At 31.7% G+C, this 21,778-nt stretch overlaps 1 protein-coding gene across 3 annotated transcripts; it reads right to left on the reverse strand.

The window, feature by feature from the left end:
- Positions 1–254: 254 nt before the first annotated feature.
- LOC139498320 (methenyltetrahydrofolate synthase domain-containing protein-like) lies at positions 255–21,758 on the reverse strand. 3 transcript variants are annotated; one of them, XR_011657885.1, is made up of 8 exons: positions 21,623–21,758; positions 19,314–19,386; positions 17,131–17,234; positions 16,473–16,586; positions 13,626–13,739; positions 7,149–7,239; positions 2,029–5,477; positions 255–1,868 (listed from the first exon to the last, which is right to left on the reverse strand). XR_011657885.1 is itself a non-coding variant. In XM_071286690.1 (7 exons), the coding sequence occupies exons 2-7, from the start codon at positions 19,357–19,359 to the stop codon at positions 4,318–4,320; spliced, it is 1,629 nt and encodes a 542-aa protein (XP_071142791.1). In that variant the 5' UTR covers positions 19,360–19,386; positions 21,623–21,758; the 3' UTR covers positions 255–4,317. The 3 variants fall into 3 exon arrangements, 1 of the variants encoding a protein (XP_071142791.1); XR_011657884.1 differs by having other exon boundaries at positions 255–1,883; positions 2,013–5,477; XM_071286690.1 differs by having other exon boundaries at positions 255–5,477.
- Positions 21,759–21,778: the final 20 nt, after the last annotated feature.

A 21,778-nucleotide genomic window follows, 5' to 3' on the forward strand; every position in this document is an offset into this window, starting at 1 on the left:
TACAGAACCACTGAAAAACATTTAAAGGTCATTTAGTAGTCTGGTACATAGTGAAGCTGTATCAAGCGTAGCCTTTTTTCAGTGGTAGATCAAATTTGCAGAAACCTCCCCATCACATGTAATGTTAAACTTTTCTAGTTCAGAATTCAAATTATTCTTAAGCAATATGATAATGATCATGTCAGAAACTTCTGCAAAAGCTAGAAAATTTTGTTGTGATTCATAGCTAGAGAAATGGCAATGAAAAACACAAATTTCAACATCACAACTGTTTTAATTAAATAGAATTATAACAAGAGCAAGTCTCCCAATGTATGACTATCTTAAGTAATACAATTCTGAGCAAAGACTATCAACCATAACACCAACGGTTCAAATTATAAGCACTAAATGCACAGCTGTATTATTGGGTAATAAATAAATTATGAATCTACACATGGTTCAATTAATATTGCAAAAAAATGTCAATCACATGTGATTTAAATTGTCAAAAAATTGTAATTTATTTCACAGTATTAAAAATGGAACACCAAATTAAATAATTATTTCATTTTTTAAACTCAGATTGCTTTCTTCTCTCTCAAATCAATCCAAACTTAACCTCACTTGTTAATAAGAAATGTCTAACCTCTTTTTTATGCTTTTATAGAAAGCTGAAATTAACAATATTAATGACAAAACAAATTCAAACAGTGATGGTATATTTTACAGTATTTTTAAACCATGTATAAGTTGAATTGGTATAATGTATAGATAACAATAATATCAGAGGCTATTAAGTCCCATATGTAATCAATATAATAGTGATATGAATTAATAAGATGAAAATGACCTTGACATAATGAAAATAAATTGCATTTATAATTATTTTCCTGGGACTCTAATATCAAAATTTGATTTTTGTCTGCATTAAACATTAAGAAATTTGTTATTTATTTCATCTATTTAAGTAAAATGTTTAAAAAGGATTACAGGATTTAACAAAACTATTGGATAGTACAACCACCATAAAATGCCTCCTCCAAGGAAATAGGGATCACGCATACATATAAATCTTTTTAAAATTCCTAAGACTTAATCTTCTAGACTGTGCTTCACAAAAAATCTCAAATAACAATTAATTGTACACATAATTTATTATTCATGAATACAATCAATACAAGATTTTTTGAGAAACAAAAGTTCTGAAATGTAAATATTTGATATTTTCCTCACATTCCCCAAGTTTCAAAAAGTATTTGGAACAGAATCATTATTCTTCAAACTCAATTATATTTTTTTTCTCAGTCTGGGTAAAAAATATGCCTTTAATATTTTATATCTCAATTGTTTTCATTTACACAATGTCCATTACCATTTGGACAGGAAAGTTTGGATGACAAATTAAGCCCATTAAAGAGAAAAGGTCAATCTTATCAAATTTATAAAAGTCTAAAACAGCAATATCCCTTCTATAAAAGTTCTTATAGTTAACACCTGATCTATTCAACACCTATTGAGGATATACTTTTGGTTGCCAAGAATGAAAAAAATTGGCAAATAGAAGGGTAGAAAGAGCCCACCCATAATGCATCTGTTCTTTAAATTAATTTCATTCCTAAAACTTTTTAACCTTCCTTCGAAAGTGTCTTTACATAAAATATCAAACTTTTAGATTACAGATTACATTTTTAGTACATTTCTAGTATATAGTCCTTTAAAAAGTAGTTGGCACTGAAATCAAATTTTATAAAGCAAGTTGAATGAAAATGAAAATAAACAGTAGAGTGAAAAATTCTGAAAATTAAGTACCTGAGTCTAAGATTAAGCTATTTAATATTTGTTATATAAAAAAATTGCATAAATTTGTTGCAAAGATATTCTTACGGCTGTTCCAGAAAATACTATGTCCCCCCTAGGGATGGCATTTTTTTTTTAATGTGGATGGCTGTATTTGAAGTAACAAAATTCAAAGGGAGTGTTGTTCTTATTTAGTTTTATTTCTGTTGGTGGTGGGGGTTAAAAAATAGAGCCGTCAATGGGGGGGACATAGTATTTTCTGGAACTGCCTTATAATAAAATATCTTCACCCTGTACTGACCGATATGTCTTCATTAATTTTTAACTACTTAGCTGCAGAATTCAGAAGATATAATATATCATATTACATTAATTTCATATACATTATAACTACAACTCAAGAGGATTTGTGCTTTTTCCGCTAATCCAGAGTGGATTAAATAATAAACTACTAAACAATACACAAATCTTTGCTCAGATAAATGTCTATAAATTTACTTGTTTTTCTTGCCTCTCTGGCGTTTGAGTGATACAAAAATATACTTTAATTATTTCACTCATACTTAATTTTCACAAATATCACACATAAAATATAATGGTCTATTTACAATATTACACACAATCATTTCTCAAATTAAATATTTGTAAATGTATTTTTCAATTAAAACAAAATGCCCAATAACCATGGTTATTTCTTAAGTTTAATAATTCATTAATGTTTCTACTGATTTCCATAATTTATCTAAAGGCACTTAATCCAAAATCACAATTTTTGTTTATGTTGCAGACGCTATTTACATCAAGAAATGTTCCCCACCTTTCAAACACCCAAAACCCATATCTGGTAAGCATCTATAACTAAATTCTATATACTGAACTAAGGAGAATTTTACAACAGAGATCATTGATTGAAATATTAATTTTTTGCAATGTTTGCAAAATTTTCTTCCTTTTTTTATGAAAAGAAAATATATTGAACAAAAACAATAACAAAACCTGCAAGGTCATCCAAAAGACTTGACAGAAATCTATATTTTTTTCAATCTCTGTAAAAATGTTTGCCAGTTTAGAAGGTATTTTTTTTTTTTTTAAATAAAAACATTGAAGTGTAAAACAATTTTTTTTTCAAAGTGTTCAATTAAAAAAAAAAAAGAAGACAAAGGCTGACTGCCTGAACCAAATTTTAACTAAAATGAAAAGATTATTTTTAACAGATTGAACAAATGATAAATAAATTGCTTAGACACACACATATTGTGAAATTTGATTTAATGAAATGGTAAGTTTTAAAATTCATGAAATTATGAATGAAAGCAATGTGATATGAAATTTACATACACAATCAAAATGAGACATATACAACAAAACAGAAAATATACAAAGGACACATTTTACGTAAAATAAAACAATAGTGAAGAGAGAGAAAAATTGAAGAAGAAAAATTACTCCTTTTTAACAATACTGCTTTGGCACCAGTAAAATCAAATTTCAATTATAAATTAGTTCAAATAAAAAATTCATTCAAATAATCTCAATTCTCTAATTTCCATAATAAATTGTTTAAACACATAAATATTTTGATTATTTAATAACAATATTCTTTCATTTCATAGTTGCAGTTTTAGAGTCACTTAAAAGAAAGTCAATATCTTTTTGTTTCCAATTCAAATCAAGCTCGAAATTGCACACTAATTAAAACACTAAACACTTGATGGAAAACTGGACAAACCTTCACCATATTTAAAATGGGTGATCAATTCTAAAGGCAGTGTGTGGATGTTACAGAAATGAACAAAATAATTTGGCCTCAAATAATTATTTCTTAAATAATACAAGCTATTAACAAATTATGCTTTATGGATACAAAACTTGGCTAAAAATGGAATGAAATTAAGACTTTTAAGTCAGCTTTTTAGCATATGCTCTGCTAGGGTTCATTCTGGCAACATATTAAAAATACACTTTAAACATGTAGTTGAGAATTATAGTTATTTAAATATTTGTCATTTTCTGATTAACTTCACTAATTATCTAACTAATGCTCAATGAAAAAAAAAAATCAAATATATAAGTTAGCAGGAATAGTTTTTAAATAAAATTGATACTAAGTCAATTTTTTTTTTTGTGTATGAAAATAAATATGTAAATTCATTGTTTTAAATGTAACAAGATTATCTCCCTTTGAACTGACAAGGGAGATAATATATAGTATTCATAAGAACTTTTCACAATTCAACAATAATCAATATTGCAAAAGAATAAAATTCATTATCTCAAATATATCAATGAACAAATTTAATTAAACTTTAACATCAGTTCTTAAACAATGAACAAATACTGTGTTTCCTACCCATACCAGATTACAAAAGTTCAAAGTTCAATCTGATATGCTACAACCCTTTATATATATAACCAACATTAGATATGTGGCTTGAAACAATGCCAAATACATCATTCACACAAAACATGACAAATAATTAGCTTCTTGACAGTTATCTTCTCAAGACATCTGCTGTTATTCATAGGGGTAATGCATGTCTAGTTTTCTGGCTGATCTTCAACAGCAACTTGGGCTTCTCCGTCTCCTTTGTTTTGCTCCTCGTCGATGTATTGTTTGACTCGATTTGAGATCTCAATTTTCAGTTTCTTGCCGTTCATTTCAAAGTCTTGTAGTGTGTCAAATGCAACCTCCATCTCATTCATCTTTGGAAACTGTAGCAGAGCATAGCATTTAGCTCCATTCCAGATAACTCTTAATGGATTCACATTTTTCTCACGGATTTTGGATTTCAGTTCACTAACACGGACAGACCTTTGAACACTACCAACAAAGATAGTAGGTATTGGTGTTCTTGGGGGTCCACGTCTACGTCTTGGAGACTGACCTTGTTGGTCCTCATTCTCGTCTCCCTCACTGCGTCTGTTGTTAGGTCTGAATCTCCTCCTTTGTGGCTGGGGTCTACGTCTCCTTGGTTTTCCCTCGTCACCACTTTTACCCTCGTCATTATCAGCACCGTCAGACTCACCAACACTTCTACGATTTCTTCTCTCATCACCACTTCTAGGTTCTTCATTCTCCTTATTTTCACTTGTATTTCTCCTCCTCCTATTAAATCTACGTCTTCTTGGCTGTTGTTGACGCCTTGGACGCTGATTTTCTTCATCGCCACTCTTGGCCTCTCTTTCACTCTCGTCTCTTATGTCACCTTTTCCATCTGTATCATTTTCACTATTACGATCTCTTCTAGGTCTTCTGTTGTATGGACGTCTTGGACCACCCCTAGTTCTACGATAGAATGGGCGTCTTTGATAATTTCTGTCTGATTCTTCTCCTTCATCTTCAGTTCTTATCTCAGGAGGTGGAGCACCTTCTTTAAGGGTAACATCTTTCCCTTCTGCTTCTTCACGCTTGAGTAACTTCCTGAGAATTGGAACACGACGGAGTTTCTCAGGTGTAATCTTAGACCAGATAATACCAGAAGGGTTCTTTCTCGTCCTATTACATTTAATGATTTCTGTTGGTGTTATGATGTAATCAACAACTACATCATGATCTTCAATCAGACTCTCAGGGAAGTCAACTACCTGAGTGTCGTGGACTGTGGTGATGATGACGGTGTTCTCATCCACAGCTTCCATGCTTCTCATCATAGCATACTCCATATCAGCATATCCCTCTCCTTTCCCTATTCTCAAACCTGCAAATATATAAGTTTATTTTTCTGATTAGTAGATATTCCACTTATACAACTTATTTGAAAACTGAACAATATTAATTTGTGTAGAGGCCCATAATTAAATTCATCACTATTTAACGAAATTTTCCTTTGATCTTACTGACTGATAATTTCTTTTCTCGGCACAGTAGTGTGATATGGAAATGTCAATTGAATTAACAACATCGTCCAAAACAGATTATCAATGGTCATCTCAACTCAATTGCTTTCTCTCTTTTGCCCTACAGCCTCAACAGAGAAAATCATGTCATTAATATGATCAACTATAACTATCAGTGTAATATGTTTCTGTAATCCATTCAACTTGAAACTAGAGGCTCTAAAGAGCCTGTGTCGCTCACCTTGGTCTATAGGAATAACAAAGGACACAGATGGATTCATGACAACATTGAGTTTTGGTGATGGTGATGTGTTTGTAGATCTTACTTTACTGATTATTCTTGCTGCTTACAATTATCTCTATCTATAAGGAACTTGGCCAAGAAGCTACAGTGGAAAATGCTAGTAAAAATTTACATATATTTTATGAAAATTGTTAAAAATTGATTATAGAGGGCAATAACTCCTTAGGTGGTCAATTGACCATTTTGGTCATGTTGACTTATTTTTAGGTCTTAGTTTGCTGTACATTATTGCTGTTTACAGTTTATCTCTATCTTTAATAATATTCAAGATAATAACCAATAAAAACGGCAAAAATTCCTTAAAATTACCAATTCAGGGGCAGCAACCTAACAACGGGTTGTCCGATTCATCTAAAAATTCCAGGGCAGATAGATCTGGACCTGATAAACATTTTGCCCTTTGTCAGATTTGCTCTAAATGTTTTCGTTTTGAGATATAAGCCAAAAACTGCATTTTACCCATATGTTCTATTTTTAGCCATGGTGGCCATCTTGGTTGGTTGGCCGGGTCACCAGACCCCTTTTTATAAACTAGATACCCCAATGATGATTGTGGTCAAGTTTGGTTGAATTTTGCCTCGTAGTTTCAGAGGAGAAGATTTTCGTAAAAAATTACTAAGATTTATGAAAATGGTTTAACATTGACTATAAAGGTAAATAACTCCTTAATAATAAGTCAACATGACCATTTTATTCGTAAATCTTACTTTGTTGAACATTATTGCTGTTCACAGTTTACCTCTATCTATAATAATATTCAAGATAATAACCAAAAACAGCAAAATTTCCTTAAAATTACCAATTCAGGGGCAGTAACCCAACAACGGGTTGTCCGATTCATCTGAAAATTTCAGGGCAGATAGATCTTGACCTGATAAACATTTTTACCCCATGTCAGATTTGCTCTAAATGCTTTGGTTTTTGAGGTATAAGCCAAAAACTGCATTTTACCCCATTAGTTTCAGAGGAGAAGATTTTTGTAAAAGTTAACGACGGACAATGGATGCCAAGTGATGAGAAAAGCTCACTTGGCCCTTTGGGCCAGGTGAGCTAAAAATAAAGATAAGATAAAGATAACCTTGACATTGTTTGGTCTCTAAATCTGACAATCATACCACATCTTCTTATTCTTAAAGCATGCAGAAATATGACCCTTCCCTTACATTTTTTCCTGGAAAAGTCTATTTCATGAAGATTTCATCTATGTCCTCCAAGACAAAGCCCTTACCTGTTTTTGTGACTGCTACTGATCCAATAACAACTAAATCTACTTTGATTTTTGTTTCCAGTCCAATAGGTTCACTGTGTTCTCTAACACCCTGAAAATATACAATGATCACTTAGTGTATAATCAAAGTACTCAGCTGTATTCATGGAAAGATGTTTACACCATGAAAACATACAATAAAGAGGGGGCTTGAAAGGCACATTATATTAATTAATAATACATGGGTGATGGGTATCAGAGCAACTTTTCACACTATAATGCACTATAATTCTCAATTACAATTGTCTGGGTGGCGAGTGCTGACAAAAACTGCCTTCCAACCCCCCATACATTTTTTCCGGAATAGCCCTTAGTTTAATTGTGTGTTTTGATGTGTGTTTGTTTTTTCTACATTGGCTAGAGGTTTAGTGTGTTTGTGTGTGTGGGAGGGGGAGATCTCACATAACATGTTTAACCCGTCCACATTTTTAACCAAGTCTGGCCTTCACTAGTCTTGTATGATTTTTAATTTTAGTTCATTTATATGTTGTGGAGTTAAGTGTGACGTCCATTTTCAATGAACTAGTACATATTTTATGCTAAGGGATCCACTGAATACCGTGCGGAGTTAAGTGTGACGTCCATTTTCACTGAACTAGTACATATTTTATGATAAGGGATCCACTGAAGCACTCCTCTTGGTGTAGAATTATCTCACTGGGTTGAAAGACCTATTTGTGGCCTTTGGTTGTTTTCTGCTCTTCGGTCAGGTTGTCGTCTCTTTGACTCATTCCCTTATTTCCATTCTCAATTTCATTTGGCTGTACCGTTACCTATAGTTTGTTTTTTGTTTTTGTGTCTGTTTAGTTTTATTGCACTTTCGTTTAAATTTACAACAACATTCTTTAATTGTTTGAGGAGAAATGTCCAGGTAAATTTTGGTACTTCATGTATAAATCTGAATATTCTTTAGTGGCCTAGCCAAGATCAAATGTGCATTTCATATTGGGTCTATGTTATAGGCTTGTAAAGACAAGAAGATAAACTTTACATAAGTAATACATCTTTGAACTGAAGAAGAGAATGAATATCAAATATCATGTATAGGTGTTACCGTTTTGAAAAAAAACACTAAAATACACGCTGAAAATGGGCAAAATTACACGTTATGTTGTTTCATTTAAAATTTACCTGTTTTTATCAATTGATAGTTAATAAGTGAACTTAATTTGAACTACATTATTGGTTCACTGTTATAGACAATTTATTCTTCTTTCTTTTACTGGTTGTTGCAACAAAAAATCTTCAGTGGTTACAAAGTTATGATAAAAAGTTGAATACTATGCGCTTGTTATGAAATTTTGTACTTTTGTTTTTAGCTTGCTCAGTGTAGTGATAAAAGAGAAAAATAAATCAAATTTATGCTAATATGTGTTTTGTTTTCCCTTCTAGTATATACATTATCAATTAAAGAACCTTAGTGAGCACGCTCACATACCCCACGTCCCCACATTGTCATTGGAGAAATTAAATAAGTATAAGAAAAAAAAATTGTATAAGAAAAAATATTGAATAATAATTTCCTGTCAATATACATAGTATGTCCTTATTATCTACAAAATTTCATGAAATTCTGTTGTGTGTTTTCAGAGGAGTTGAGATGACAAACTGTTGCAGAAGTACATTGAAGCAAATAAGTTCAAAGGGGCATAACTCCTAGAAAAAAAATTGATCCGTAATTTCCTGTTGATATGCACATCTACATAGTATGTCCTTATTATCTACAAAGTTTCATGAAATTCTGTTGTGTGGTTTGAGAGGAGTTGCGATGACAAACTGTTGCAGTAGTACATTAAAGTAAATAAGTTCAAAGGGGCGTAACTCCTAGAAAAAAAATTGAATCACAATTTCCCGTCGATATGCACAACTACATAGTATGTCCTTATTATCTGAAAAGGTTTCGTGAAATTCTGTTGTGTGGTTTGAGAGGAGTTGCGATGACAAACTGTTGCAGTAGTACATTAAAGTAAATAAGTTCAAAGGGGCGTAACTCCTAGAAAAAATATTGAATCGCAATTTCCCGTCGATATGCACAACTACATAGTATGTCCTTATTATCTGAAAAGGTTTCGTGAAATTCTGTTGTGTGGTTTGAGAGGAGTTGCGATGACAAACTGTTGCAGTAGTACATTAAAGTAAATAAGTTCAAAGGGGCGTAACTCCTAGAAAAAAAATTGAATCACAATTTCCCGTCGATATGCACAACTACATAGTATGTCCTTATTATCTGAAAAGGTTTCGTGAAATTCTGTTGTGTGGTTTGAGAGGAGTTGTGATGACAAACTGTTGCAGTAGTACATTAAAGTAAATAAGTTCAAAGGGGCGTAACTCCTACAAAAAAAATTGAATCGCAATTTCCCGTCGATATGCACAACTACATAGTATGTCCTTATTATCTGAAAAGGTTTCGTGAAATTCTGTTGTGTGGTTTGAGAGGAGTTGCGATGACAAGAAACAGGACTGACGGACTGACGGACGGACGGACTAAAGGACGGACGGACTGACGGACGGACGGACGGACGGACGGACGGGTCAAAAACATTATACCCTCCGCAACTTCGTTGCGTGGGGTATAAAAACTACCTCATTTATCAAAATTGCAGTACCATAGCTGGAGATATATGCCATCAAAGTTGGATATACAAATAAAGTGAAAAAATGTCTTGTACGTCGACATGCATTCCCTAGCAAACTGGAAGCATAATTACATTAATGTTGCATTGCTAAGTTCCTGTTCTTTTGTAGATATGAAAACACTACTAACATTTTTTTCTACCATCTATTAAGGGGTCATCCATAATTGTCAACCATTTTCCAAAGTGTACAAAACGTACACTTGGGGGGAGGGGGTTAAAAAATCAACATTTTTACCGTACGCTTTTTTTTCTATTTCCGGAATTTATATCGTTTCCGTAGGGAAAGTCGATTTATAAAATCGAGAATTGGCTTGGGTGTGTTTCTCTTCTTATTTCTTCTTTATTATTTTCACTTTGATGATATTGATTTCGATATCGTAGTTCTACTCAATCGGGATTGAACGATAAAAAAAGATCAAATCATATGAAAACGAAATTATTCAAAAAGGTGAACTAGTAAAATTATTTTAACAAAAAGTTTGCAAGAATTTCTCAGTACCCCCGATTTTCAATTTCACCTGCTTTATTATTGATCGATATCGTTTTACTCTGTTTAATAAACAAAATTGATTGAAACACTAAATTCTTTGAATGTTTTGATTTTGACAAGACCCCATTTTGTGAAAAGATTTTGAACTGGTCCTTCCATTAATTTCCTTGTAATGCATTCCAAAATAGTAAACCAGTAAACCGGAAGTAAACTTATTTTTCTTAGTAAAAGCCTCCTTCAATTAGGAGGACCTCCATATGAAGTTTAACCTTAACTTAGAAAATATCCAATATATGTACACGTTACAGTATATATACATAAACGATAATAGTGCCATGAATGGCATATTTACAGGGACCATTTAAATAGAAATACAGGCGGGAAATTTAAAAACTCAAAATGTTTTAAAACATTACACTTTTATTGATTGCTGTCTTGAGCTCTGATTCCATCAACAACTGTCAGTCCATACTCATGATACTTTACCAATGCAATAAAACCATGCATTTCCCTTTCTTTGATTCTTAGCATAATTTATGTGCCCTTTTGTTAACCTTTTGCATGCTCTAGGTGCCCTATTTTATTGGAGTTACCATTTCCACTGTGTGATAGGGGAAACACTAATCTTTGTACTCTTTATTCTGACAAAACACAAACATCACAGATAGATGTCATCAAATAAAACAGTCAGATATGTTTTAGTTTTTTTTCAATGCAAAGTTCAATATTAAACTAAAATATAATAGACAGGATCTTCTTTTTATTAAGAATGACTGATTCTTCTCTTGAAATCTGAAAATGGTTGATGTACACTTTTTGAGGGAGGGTGGGGGGTCTGATAAAGTGTACGTTTTGTACACTTTGGAAAATGGTTGACAATTATGGATGACCCCTAATAGAGGAAAAAATTCAAAAATATGTCAGAATGTCTTGTCCGTAGACACATGTCTTGTCCGTAGATATGTCTTTTTATCAATATTGCTTGGCTTTATGGGTCTTCATTAATCCTATGTGTTGTTTAAACTTAGAAATATCTTATTTTTAATAAATAAATGGTAATTTAAGTGTTCTCAATTTTTGTAAAATTACTTTATAGGAGTGGATTTTAAAAAGTGTCAGATTATCAGTCATAAAAAGCATACCTTATTTTACTTCAATATTGTTTATTCCAGTTGATGCATACCTTAAAAGATTAACTAAATCAAATGAAGAAAAAGTATTTCTCTCTCTCTAACTTTATCTTTTGCATTTCAGTATTAACAGCAAATGAGGAAGTGTCTACGGACAAGACACTTGTCCATAACAAGTATTAAATTCAATTATTTGTCTGCTATGGACCTTAAATCTTATCTATAGGTGATGAAAGTTATCTATTCAAATTAAAACTCAGTATTTTCAACATGAATATAGTCACAATTAATTCTAACAGATTTTTTTTTTAACTGAAATTGTCTTGTCCGTAGACATTACCACAATATATTTGTATCCAATTTCCTTGATTTCAGCCTAATTTGATAGGTAAAATGTATGTTATTTTTTAAAGAGAACACATTCAACTATGTCAAAATTGAGTTTTAATAATAGTTTGATTGTTTTAAGCAGTCAGATATATGGATTTCAGTTAAAAGAATGTGTCTTCAGTTTGGCTTAATCAGTAAATTATTGAGATATGTAAAGAATTATGTGTACATTTATATATTTTCCAAAATTAAAAAAACACAGCTTAAAATTTAATTAATAACTTTTAATCTTAACTTTAACAATCATCTTTGAAAGCATTTAATTGAATATCAATAAAATGTCTTGTCCGTAGACATCATCAAAATGTATTTGTTTCCATTTTCCTGGAAGTAAAGCATCATTTGATAGATAAACCTGATAAAATGTATGTTTTTTTTTCAAGAGAACACTTTCAGCTATATCAAAATTAGGTTTTAATAATGCATTTCATTAAATATGAATACAATGTCTTGTCCCTAGACAAAACATATAAATTGTATTGCTAAGTTTGATTGTTTATTGTAAGAATATGCATCAAGTTATTTTAATGTTCTATACACCAAAAGAAAGGTTTTTTTTGGAAGTTTTGTTATTTATAGATAATTTTAGATACAGTTTTATCAGATAAGATTAATGATCAAAGAAAGCTACTGTTGTTTGAAATAACTGTGAGTTAAACATGTTCTTGTCATTTTTTTTTCAATTAAAATGTTTGATATTCAATAATTCTAAACATATTTTGTTGTCTTTGTCATTGACCAAAAATCTGACACTGGTGACCATGTCTTGAAGCCAACCATTAAAGAAAATTATACAGTTTTTAAACACCATTTATTTAATAAAAATATTAAATATTTCTTCCAAAAACTGCATGTAATTATATAAATGCTTCCAGTGTTAACCTAACGATAGCAATTTTTCATAATTTAAACCATTTTTGAACCAAAATATCAAAAGAGTTTTTCCCTGAGGTGATACTCATTTTTGACTTCATGTGAAAGACAAAATGCACATCTGATCTTGGCTAGGCCGTAAGCTTTCTATTGATATTTATATTTACCCATGTTGTGACACATACCATGAGAATGTACTTATTAAAAGCTATAGCAGTAATATTCACATTTATCGGACCACAGATGAATTATCACGTTGTGATTGGTTAAATGCCGTCACGTGGTGACCCCCTATGAGACCGTATGGGGTTAGTAAGTTTCATATGGGGTTCATGACGCGTAAATGGCGACGTCATCTATTAATGTTATTGTGTTTCATTGTTTATTTTTCAACAAAACGCCGCAGAAAAAGACCAGCGTCCGATAAATTCATTATACGGTTAACTACTGACCCCCTACGCATTGCTACGGATCCATAGAGGGTGAATAAAATTCATAGGGGACTCAGCCTCCGGCCTCACCCCCTACACTGCCCTATGGATTTTACTAACCCTCTATGGATCCGTAGGGGGTCAGTAGCGAACCATATAACTTATATTACTGTGGCACAAATATATCCAAATTTATCCTTGTCACAACCTTCTAGTGGTTCCTATCTCTTTGTGTTGTGGATCATTATCAAAGATTCTAATGTGGATTCATTTATTTTTTCGTGGATTGAGCAAAAATTGCATTTTTGTGAATATTTGATTTTTGTAGTTTCGACAAAGTCTCAATTTCATGCTTGTTGAAAATTTGTATTTCATTACATACTGAAATTTGTGGTTCACCTGAATCCACAACTTTCACAAAAATTGGTGTTCAACAGTTCAACGAATAATGAATCCACAGTGTCTAACTTGAATGTGGTATTTCTTACCTGTGTTGTGGCACATATCCTCAAGATATCCTTATTACAACCCTCTGGTGGTACTATTTTATTGAATAATCCAGTCCTTAGCCTGGGTGTTGGCACTAACAATGTCTTATCAGCCTAAAATAGAATTACACAGATGTACAAAAGATTCATGAATCAAATGCAGATCACATAATATACAAGAGCTGTCAAAATGACAGTAAACCGGATTCTTTAACATTTATTTGTGTTCTGGCATTTATCAATATTACAAGGACCAAAACTCCTAATAGGTAAAATTTATGATTATCAATATCAAACTTGACTTCCATGTTGTCAACAATAACAACATATAAACTAGATTTATTAAACTTGACCTCCATTTTGTTGTCAGTAACAACATATTAAAATTTTAAAAGGTTTGGTTGACTGGTTCATGAGTAAATGCAAGGACACAACATTTTTTAAACTTTCAAGAACCGTAACTCCTGAACGGTAAAAGTAAAAATCGTCATTATTGAACTTGACCTCCGTTATGTTGTCAGTAACAACATATTAAAATTTTAAAAGGTTTGGTTGACTGGTTCATGAGTAAATGCACGGACACGACAATTTTTAAACTTTCAAGAACTGTAACTCCTGAACGGTAAAAGTCAAAATCGTCATTATTGAACTTGACCTCCATTTTGTTGTCAGTAACAACATATTAAAATTTTAAAAGGTTTGGTTGAACGCTTCATGAGTAAATGCACGGACAACATTTGGTTGCCGCCCGGCCGCCCGCCCGCCGTACATCCCCAAATCAATAACCGACATTTTTGACACAAAAATCCGGTTAAAAATTGAGAATGGAAATGGGGAATGTGTCAAAGAGACAACAACCTGACCATAGAAAAAACAACAGCAGAAGGTCACCAACAGGTCTTCAATGTAGCGAGAAATTCCCGCACCCGGAGGTGTCCCTCAGCTGGCCCTTTAACAAATATATATTAATTCAGTGATAATGAACGCCATACTAATTTCCAAATTGTACACAAGAAACTAAAATCAAAATAATACAAGACTATAGTATTTTTTAAAATACATAAACAGCTGTCATACAAAGTGCTTGTGAGCACTGAAGGGTAAAGATTGCTTTGGCCTAAAAAAAATAATGTTGTGTTTCCGATCACCCTCTTGAAATTTTGAAGGGAGGGTAGGTAGGGATTTTTTTTTTTTTTTTTTTTTTTTTTTTTTATATAATATTATGAAATAAGCTTAAGTTATATAAAACTCAATTTCCAGTTACCAGACAAAAGTTTGGGATTTAATAGAAAGAGATTGATTACCCACTTTAAAAATCTCCCCGAGATAACTTTTAGTTTACCCCTTTTAAAATCCCCCTGAAATAACTTTTAGTTTACCCCCTTTTAAAATACCCCTGAAAAAAAACTAAGTCCAAACTTAAAAAAAAATTGGGCAGCACTTCCTCTAGGAAATTAGCTTTTTAAACCCAATTCCCCTATTTCAGGACCAAAAGTTTGGAATTGTCAGAGAAAGAAGTTGAGAAGATGTGGGGCCGATTCATTTATAGGAACATGAACCAAACATCATCCCAAACCTACAGATAGACAAATATATTATATACACTGTTCCCTGGCAGGACACTTTCTTTTGGCAAAGCATCTGTTGCTTTTCATCAGAATGTCTAAAGCGTTGATTGGCTGACCAGTTTCAGATGGATTAATATCTGGTTCATTTTGAAGAAGGGTCTGGCATGAAAATTTGATAAATTTAATTCCAAAAGATTGCATTGTTCCAACAGTTGTGTTACAGTCATTTTTGACGGTGGCCGAGCACAAAATTTGTGTTGTGTATTTTTTTTCATCGATGTTAGACATTGGATGAATTTCATTGCTAATGTCAAAAAAGGTGTTACTTTCTGTAAAATTTAGAAATATTTTTTTCTCCGCGAAATGGTCACACTTTCCGCATTGAACATTGAATAGGACGCGTTGTGTTGCCATGTTCAAACACTGACAAACGAAAATAACTACTGCACATGCTCCCGGATATATAATTAGCCAAGAAGATTCCACTTTCTAGTACATTCTAAAAATAAGCCTCGAATTAAAAATTAGCGTTGTTTTCTTTTGGGGCGATAAAAAGATCGAGGGACTTAGTCGGTAGGTATACAAATTAATTTTTTTCCCACATCAGCTTTAAAAACTGTTGAGTCGGGGGTCTGAAGGACAGTCGGTCGGGTGACCGGAAACACAACATTTTTTTTTTAGGCCTTTCATTATGCAATGGAAATATAATAATAAACACAAACCGTATTGAGCAATATAATACGTTTTAGGAGAACACATACTTATTTTTATATTGTTAGTTACATGAAGATCCTGAATTTAGCATATCATGCTCAGATGACAAAATAGTGTAAATGCTAAAGCTTGTGCTGATGTCACACTTCCAAAAAAATCAACATGATTTGACTACCAACTTTCTTAAAGTTTAGATATTGACCATAAAAAAGAATAGGTTTGTTTGCCCTAATCCTACCTACCCAGAAAATAGCTGCCTACTCAAAATCTTTTATTGACTTGATGTGAAAATATTTTTTTATTATTCAGATTGAACTGAAGACTAATAAAAATCTGATACTTAAATTTCCCTTTATAAAAAAATTATTCCCTTTATAAAAAAAAAATAATAATGCCTACCTACCTACCCATAGTCTCAATGTTTGGGTAGGGTTTGGGCAAACCAAAATATTTTTAAGTGTGGCCTCAAGTATTTAGGAATCTCTGATTAAAACCTTATTTTTTTTATTTTCTATATACATGATATAGTTTTAATTAATTTTTCAAAGTCTATAAATATGCTTACTTCAAGAGTTAGAAACCTAGCATTTTCCTGTGGTTTATCTGGGTTTATTTTCACAGTCTGTGCCTTCTTAAACTCATCCAATGATGTCATCTTCTCTGCTGCAGTTGCTGCTCCCTAAAAAAATAAAAAGAATAAATTTTATTCAAAATCAGGGTCAATAATAATGAATCCTTATATTTTGAATCTGAAAAGGGCATCTGACTTATAGTTAATAGACATGATAGACTTGTACTTGAGTACCAAAGATTTTTCCCTATTAAATTTCTAAAATACTTGAGTCTCAAATTTGGCATTGTCAGTTTTCAACCAGAAAAATGTGTGGTGCTTATGTATTTAAGTCTGGTAAAAATTGTAAGGCCACAATTAAAAATATTTTGGTTTGCCCAAACCCTACCCAAAGGTTGAGACAGTGGGTAGGTAGGTAGGCATTTTCTTTTTTTTTTTTCAGAGAGAAATTAAAGTATCGGGTGTTTATTAATCTTCATGCCTATCTGATTAAAATAAACTTCTTCAAATCAGGACAATAAAAGAATTTGAGAAGGCAGCTTTTTTCTTGGTAGCTAGTGTTTGGGCAAACAAACCTATTTTTTTATGGCCTAACTAAAGAACATTTAAAAATGGCATTAAAGAATTTGTAAACTATTTATTTTACACAAACCTTGACATTAGGGATTCTACGATAGCATGGTCTTGGAAACTCCACAAGATCATTCTTCTCAATGTAGTCCCAAACAATCTGACGAATGGCTCCTTTATTCACTTCTGAAAATACAAAAAAAATATCAAAATGTAAATTTTAAGAAATATACTAGTACAAAAGTTCACTACTTTTTCGTATTTTGGTGCAATAACATGTACTACTGTACAGATTCTGAAATTATTGTGAGGTTTTGATAAATGCAATTTCTTAGACTTGACAAGTTTGAGTATAGCAATAATTAGAATTATGCATTCTCATATCTGACATAAAGGGGATTAATGTAAACTAAAACATCATTTCTCTTTAGGTTGGATCATGAAACCTTGTGTGGGATTTGCTTTTCTTGATAATCAATGAAAGTTTTATTTTGAAAAAAATTTAAAAATTATATAGCACTGCAACTAAATTAACAATGTTTTTCTTCACTTTTAACTCTTATCTGTTACTGCATTTTATAATCATTAGTTATATATGTTGTGTATTTTGCATACCGCTGTTCGTCTTTTGGTTGTTTTCAGGTTTTTTTCAGTGTTCTCCCCAGAAATTTTGGATAGCAACACATTTTGCGTAAACAAAAATAAACTATTTTTTTCAATGTCATTTATCGCGTAGTGGCGGTGCTCAATTTCCTTTATGTTATATATTTTGTTGTTTATTACAAAATGTGTTATATTGTTTGTATGCTATAGGCCCTTAATTGGTAAATAAAATGTTCTATTCCATCCTATTCTGTGTGTTTATATTGTTGAATTCTTTACTGAGAATACAATTAAACTATAACCATATGCATGATACCAGTATGTTCAGTTTATGTTTTCTATATTCATTTATAGTTACTCAATTATTTTTCACCTCTTGGGCCAAATAAAAATATATGTGTGGTTCCAGTTACCCTACCTACCCAACTAAATGAATGAATGGGTTATTATAGTGCAACCTGTATAGATACAATTATACTAAATATCTAGGAAAAAACTGGTTCTTATCCAAAGAAAAATAAGAGAAGAGAAAGTATCATATAGCATAAAAAATTTAAATTCAAAAACTTCTTCTTTATCATGTCTATGAAATATATTGGTTCATGGTACTCAATGAATTAGTTCCAGTTGTTACTTTTTATCATAATGATATATATTTTAACAAAGTTATCTAATAAATAGTCTGTTAATGCATAGTTTTCTCTTTAGGTATTATTTTTTGTGTCTATTGTGCCATTTGTGCATCTGTAGCTATTATTGTAAATGCAGATTTTTTTCATATCTGGTCCTGTTATGATCAGTAGTTTACACTAAAATATCCAATGGCCACCGAAGGCTATGAAAAATACGAAAATAAATAATGTTTGACAAGAGATTGGGAATGAAATATTGTGTTTTTAATGCATTAAATGGATGAAACATAAACTTAAGCCAATTATCATGATTATGATCACTTTCTAAAGAAAGACCAAAACTTATTTTAATAGCTCAAAATCAAAATTTTGGCTCTCGATTTACAAGTACAGGAAGAGAGAAAGAGAGTAATTTTTGAAAGTCATAAAAAGATACGACAAAACCTCTTTTGAAAAGAGAAAAATTGTTTATTTCTTTGAATTTCCATTCTGCAAACATATATTTCGATTTTTTTTATGAGTTTCTGATTACATTTTCTCCTTGTCGAAATTTGCGATTGCAGACAACGTGGTAATCATGTCACAAGTGTCAGCTTGGTGTATTCGTATCCAAACAGTTATCCCCAATAGAGCAATTAACACCTATTTAATCACCCTAAATTGCCTTTATTGTCCGACTTGAAGGGATTACAATTGAAGGTGATATAATTTTTATGATCACAAGCGGTAATTATATGAAAGTTCAAAATTTAGGACATGGCTTTGCAATATATTATAGAGACAGGAAAAATAACATCCTAAAAATAATTATAGCGTAGCGGAAATTATTATAGCATCACGGGAGGAAAATATAGCGTTGCGTCATTGGACGCTAAAACAGCCTGGGGAGAACAGTTTTTTGACATGGTTTTGTTAGTTTGTCAACAATATATGTGTTTGCATCTGCTTTTGGTATCTGCTTTTTTTTTACAAATTCATGCATCATCAGGATTTCTTGACTTTTATACTGGTTATAAATTTCCATTCTTACCTTCACCTAATTCACTGACAGATTCTGCAGGTGTTTTGGTTGACATGATTGCTTGTCAAAACTAGAACACACTCTGAAATGAAAAAAACAAAAAATAAATCACCTAAAAAAGTAAAATCACCAAAATACTGAACTCTGAGAAAAATTCAAAACAGAATGTCCCTAATCAAATGGCAAAGTCAAAAGATAAAACACATCAAACGAATGAACAACAACTATCATATTCCTGACTTGGTACAGGCATTTTCAAAGCAGAAAATGGTGGATTAAACCAGGTTTTACAGCGCATTTACCTCTCACTTGCACGACATTCACATCAAATTTAATAATATTGATCATGGTGCGTGAAGAAAACAAACAGACACAGTCAGTAAAAATGTCACAAATAAAGGAAAAAGTCTAATTTGGTAGGTCACATTCGTGAAAATGAACATAATTGTAGTTACTACATAAGGAACATATCCTATATCATCTATATAACAGATATTCCATAACTGATAACGGTGAACCAACTCATGATGGCATCCGTACAATTTACAAAGTGATGATTTCAGCTTCCAAAAACTTGACCCTCATGGTCAATTTCTAGATATAAATCCTAATCAAGTGCTCAAACACATCAAACGAAGGGACAACAATTTATCTATTAATATTTTCACATTTTATCATGTCTAAAATTACTCCTGTTACAATGGTGTTTCCTGCAGATTATTTTGGCATGCAATGGTGCCCTGCCCTTTTGAAGTTAGTGGGTGATATTTTATAACTTTCTTATACTATTTTGGATTTGTCCCAAACTTTGACCATGTTGACAGAAGCTTGTTTATGATCAAAAGCTAGTATATCTAGAAGGAAATTTTGTAAATAAATAAATCTATATTTTCATATTTTACTTTTAAATGGACTTAGATTTGCTGCCAAGAAACAACACATTCACTCTGTGGTTAATTTTTTTAAAATTTTAATAACTTTCTTATACTATTTTGGATTTGTACTTAACTTGGACAGACAGAAGCTTGTTTATGATCAAAAGCTAGTATCTAGAAGGAAATGTTGTTTTCTTCCGGTTAACAATACATTTAGTCTGCAGTTAAAGCTTTTAAACATTTATTAGATTCATAAACTATCCTGGATTTTTACCAAACTTGGACAGAAGCTTCTTAAATCAAAAGATAGTATGATAGTATCATCAGGAATATTTCATTGATTTATTTCCTCATTTTTGTTGAGCCTGCGATTAACAGAAAGATTAAGCGAGACACTGGGTTCCGCGGAACCTTTAGAAACAGTAGAAAAATCAATAAAAAAAAAAAAAAATCAGGAAAATTTTCCCGAAATTTTCATTGTACTAATGACATGAATGAACTCAACATCATTTAATTTTTTTGATGTCATGTTTTGAATTTCCGCATCTGCGCAGAAATCTACAATGTACTTCCTTTTTCCGGTCTCGTTTGTATGAAACTTTGAGTAAAATATATATATTTGTCGGTTTAGTATAAAATAGGAAGTAACGAAATACCAATTTCATTTTAAATAATTCCTTGATATGAAAAAACGTTACCTGTTGATAGCGTTTCTTTGTTCACATTGTACATGACTTTCATAACTTTATTAATGTCACAACTAAAATCCCTAAGGCCAAATAAAAATATATGTGTGGTTCCAGTTACCCTACCTTCCCTACTTTTTCGGCTTAAAAATAGCCTACCCTAAAGATTTTATTGTCATTTTTCATTAAGCACTGTTAAAGTCAGAATGTTGCTCCCATAGACTCAATGTAAAAAAAAACATAAAATAAAAAAAATCCCTACGGTACCTACATGTACCTACCCCAACTTTTTTTCAGATGTAACTGGAACCACACATACTTTTTTATTTGGCCTAACAAAAGAAACCAAAATCGGAAACGTTACCCGTTTCTGTTTCTTTTTTTTAACAAATATTTACAAAAAATAATTCATACAGACTTTGTCCCCATTTACAGGTAATGCCTGCCTCATATTACTTTTGTTGTATTTACAGAAGTCTAGTGATGCATGTTGGACGAATGAATTTATTTTGAGCTCAAATGTTTTGAAATGTCTCGTGGTTAAGTTTAGGAGTTACCCAGTAACTTACTAATCCTATTTTGACAGATGTTTTACATAAAGTTTGATAAACAGAGAAAATCCTAGAAAAATTACCAAATTTGGATTGGAAGCCAGTTGATAAATTTCAGAAGTCATATTGAAGACACTTGTAGCAAAAAAATCTAAAAATCTATAAAACGGATTCCCTTTTTAACAAATTTCCAATAATTCAACAACCTTTGACGCTGTCTAATCTCAAAACTGTTATCAAACTGACTATTTCCCAACGTGGCAAATGGAGGCTACCATATTACTGTCACGCAACAAATAATTTTTTCCTAAATTTTAAATGCTTACAAAAATCTTCGAATGTATCAGATAATTTTTCTATGT

Source organism: Mytilus edulis, chromosome 12 (genome assembly GCF_963676685.1).
Source record: "Mytilus edulis chromosome 12, xbMytEdul2.2, whole genome shotgun sequence".
Lineage (NCBI taxonomy): Eukaryota > Metazoa > Mollusca > Bivalvia > Mytilida > Mytilidae > Mytilus > Mytilus edulis.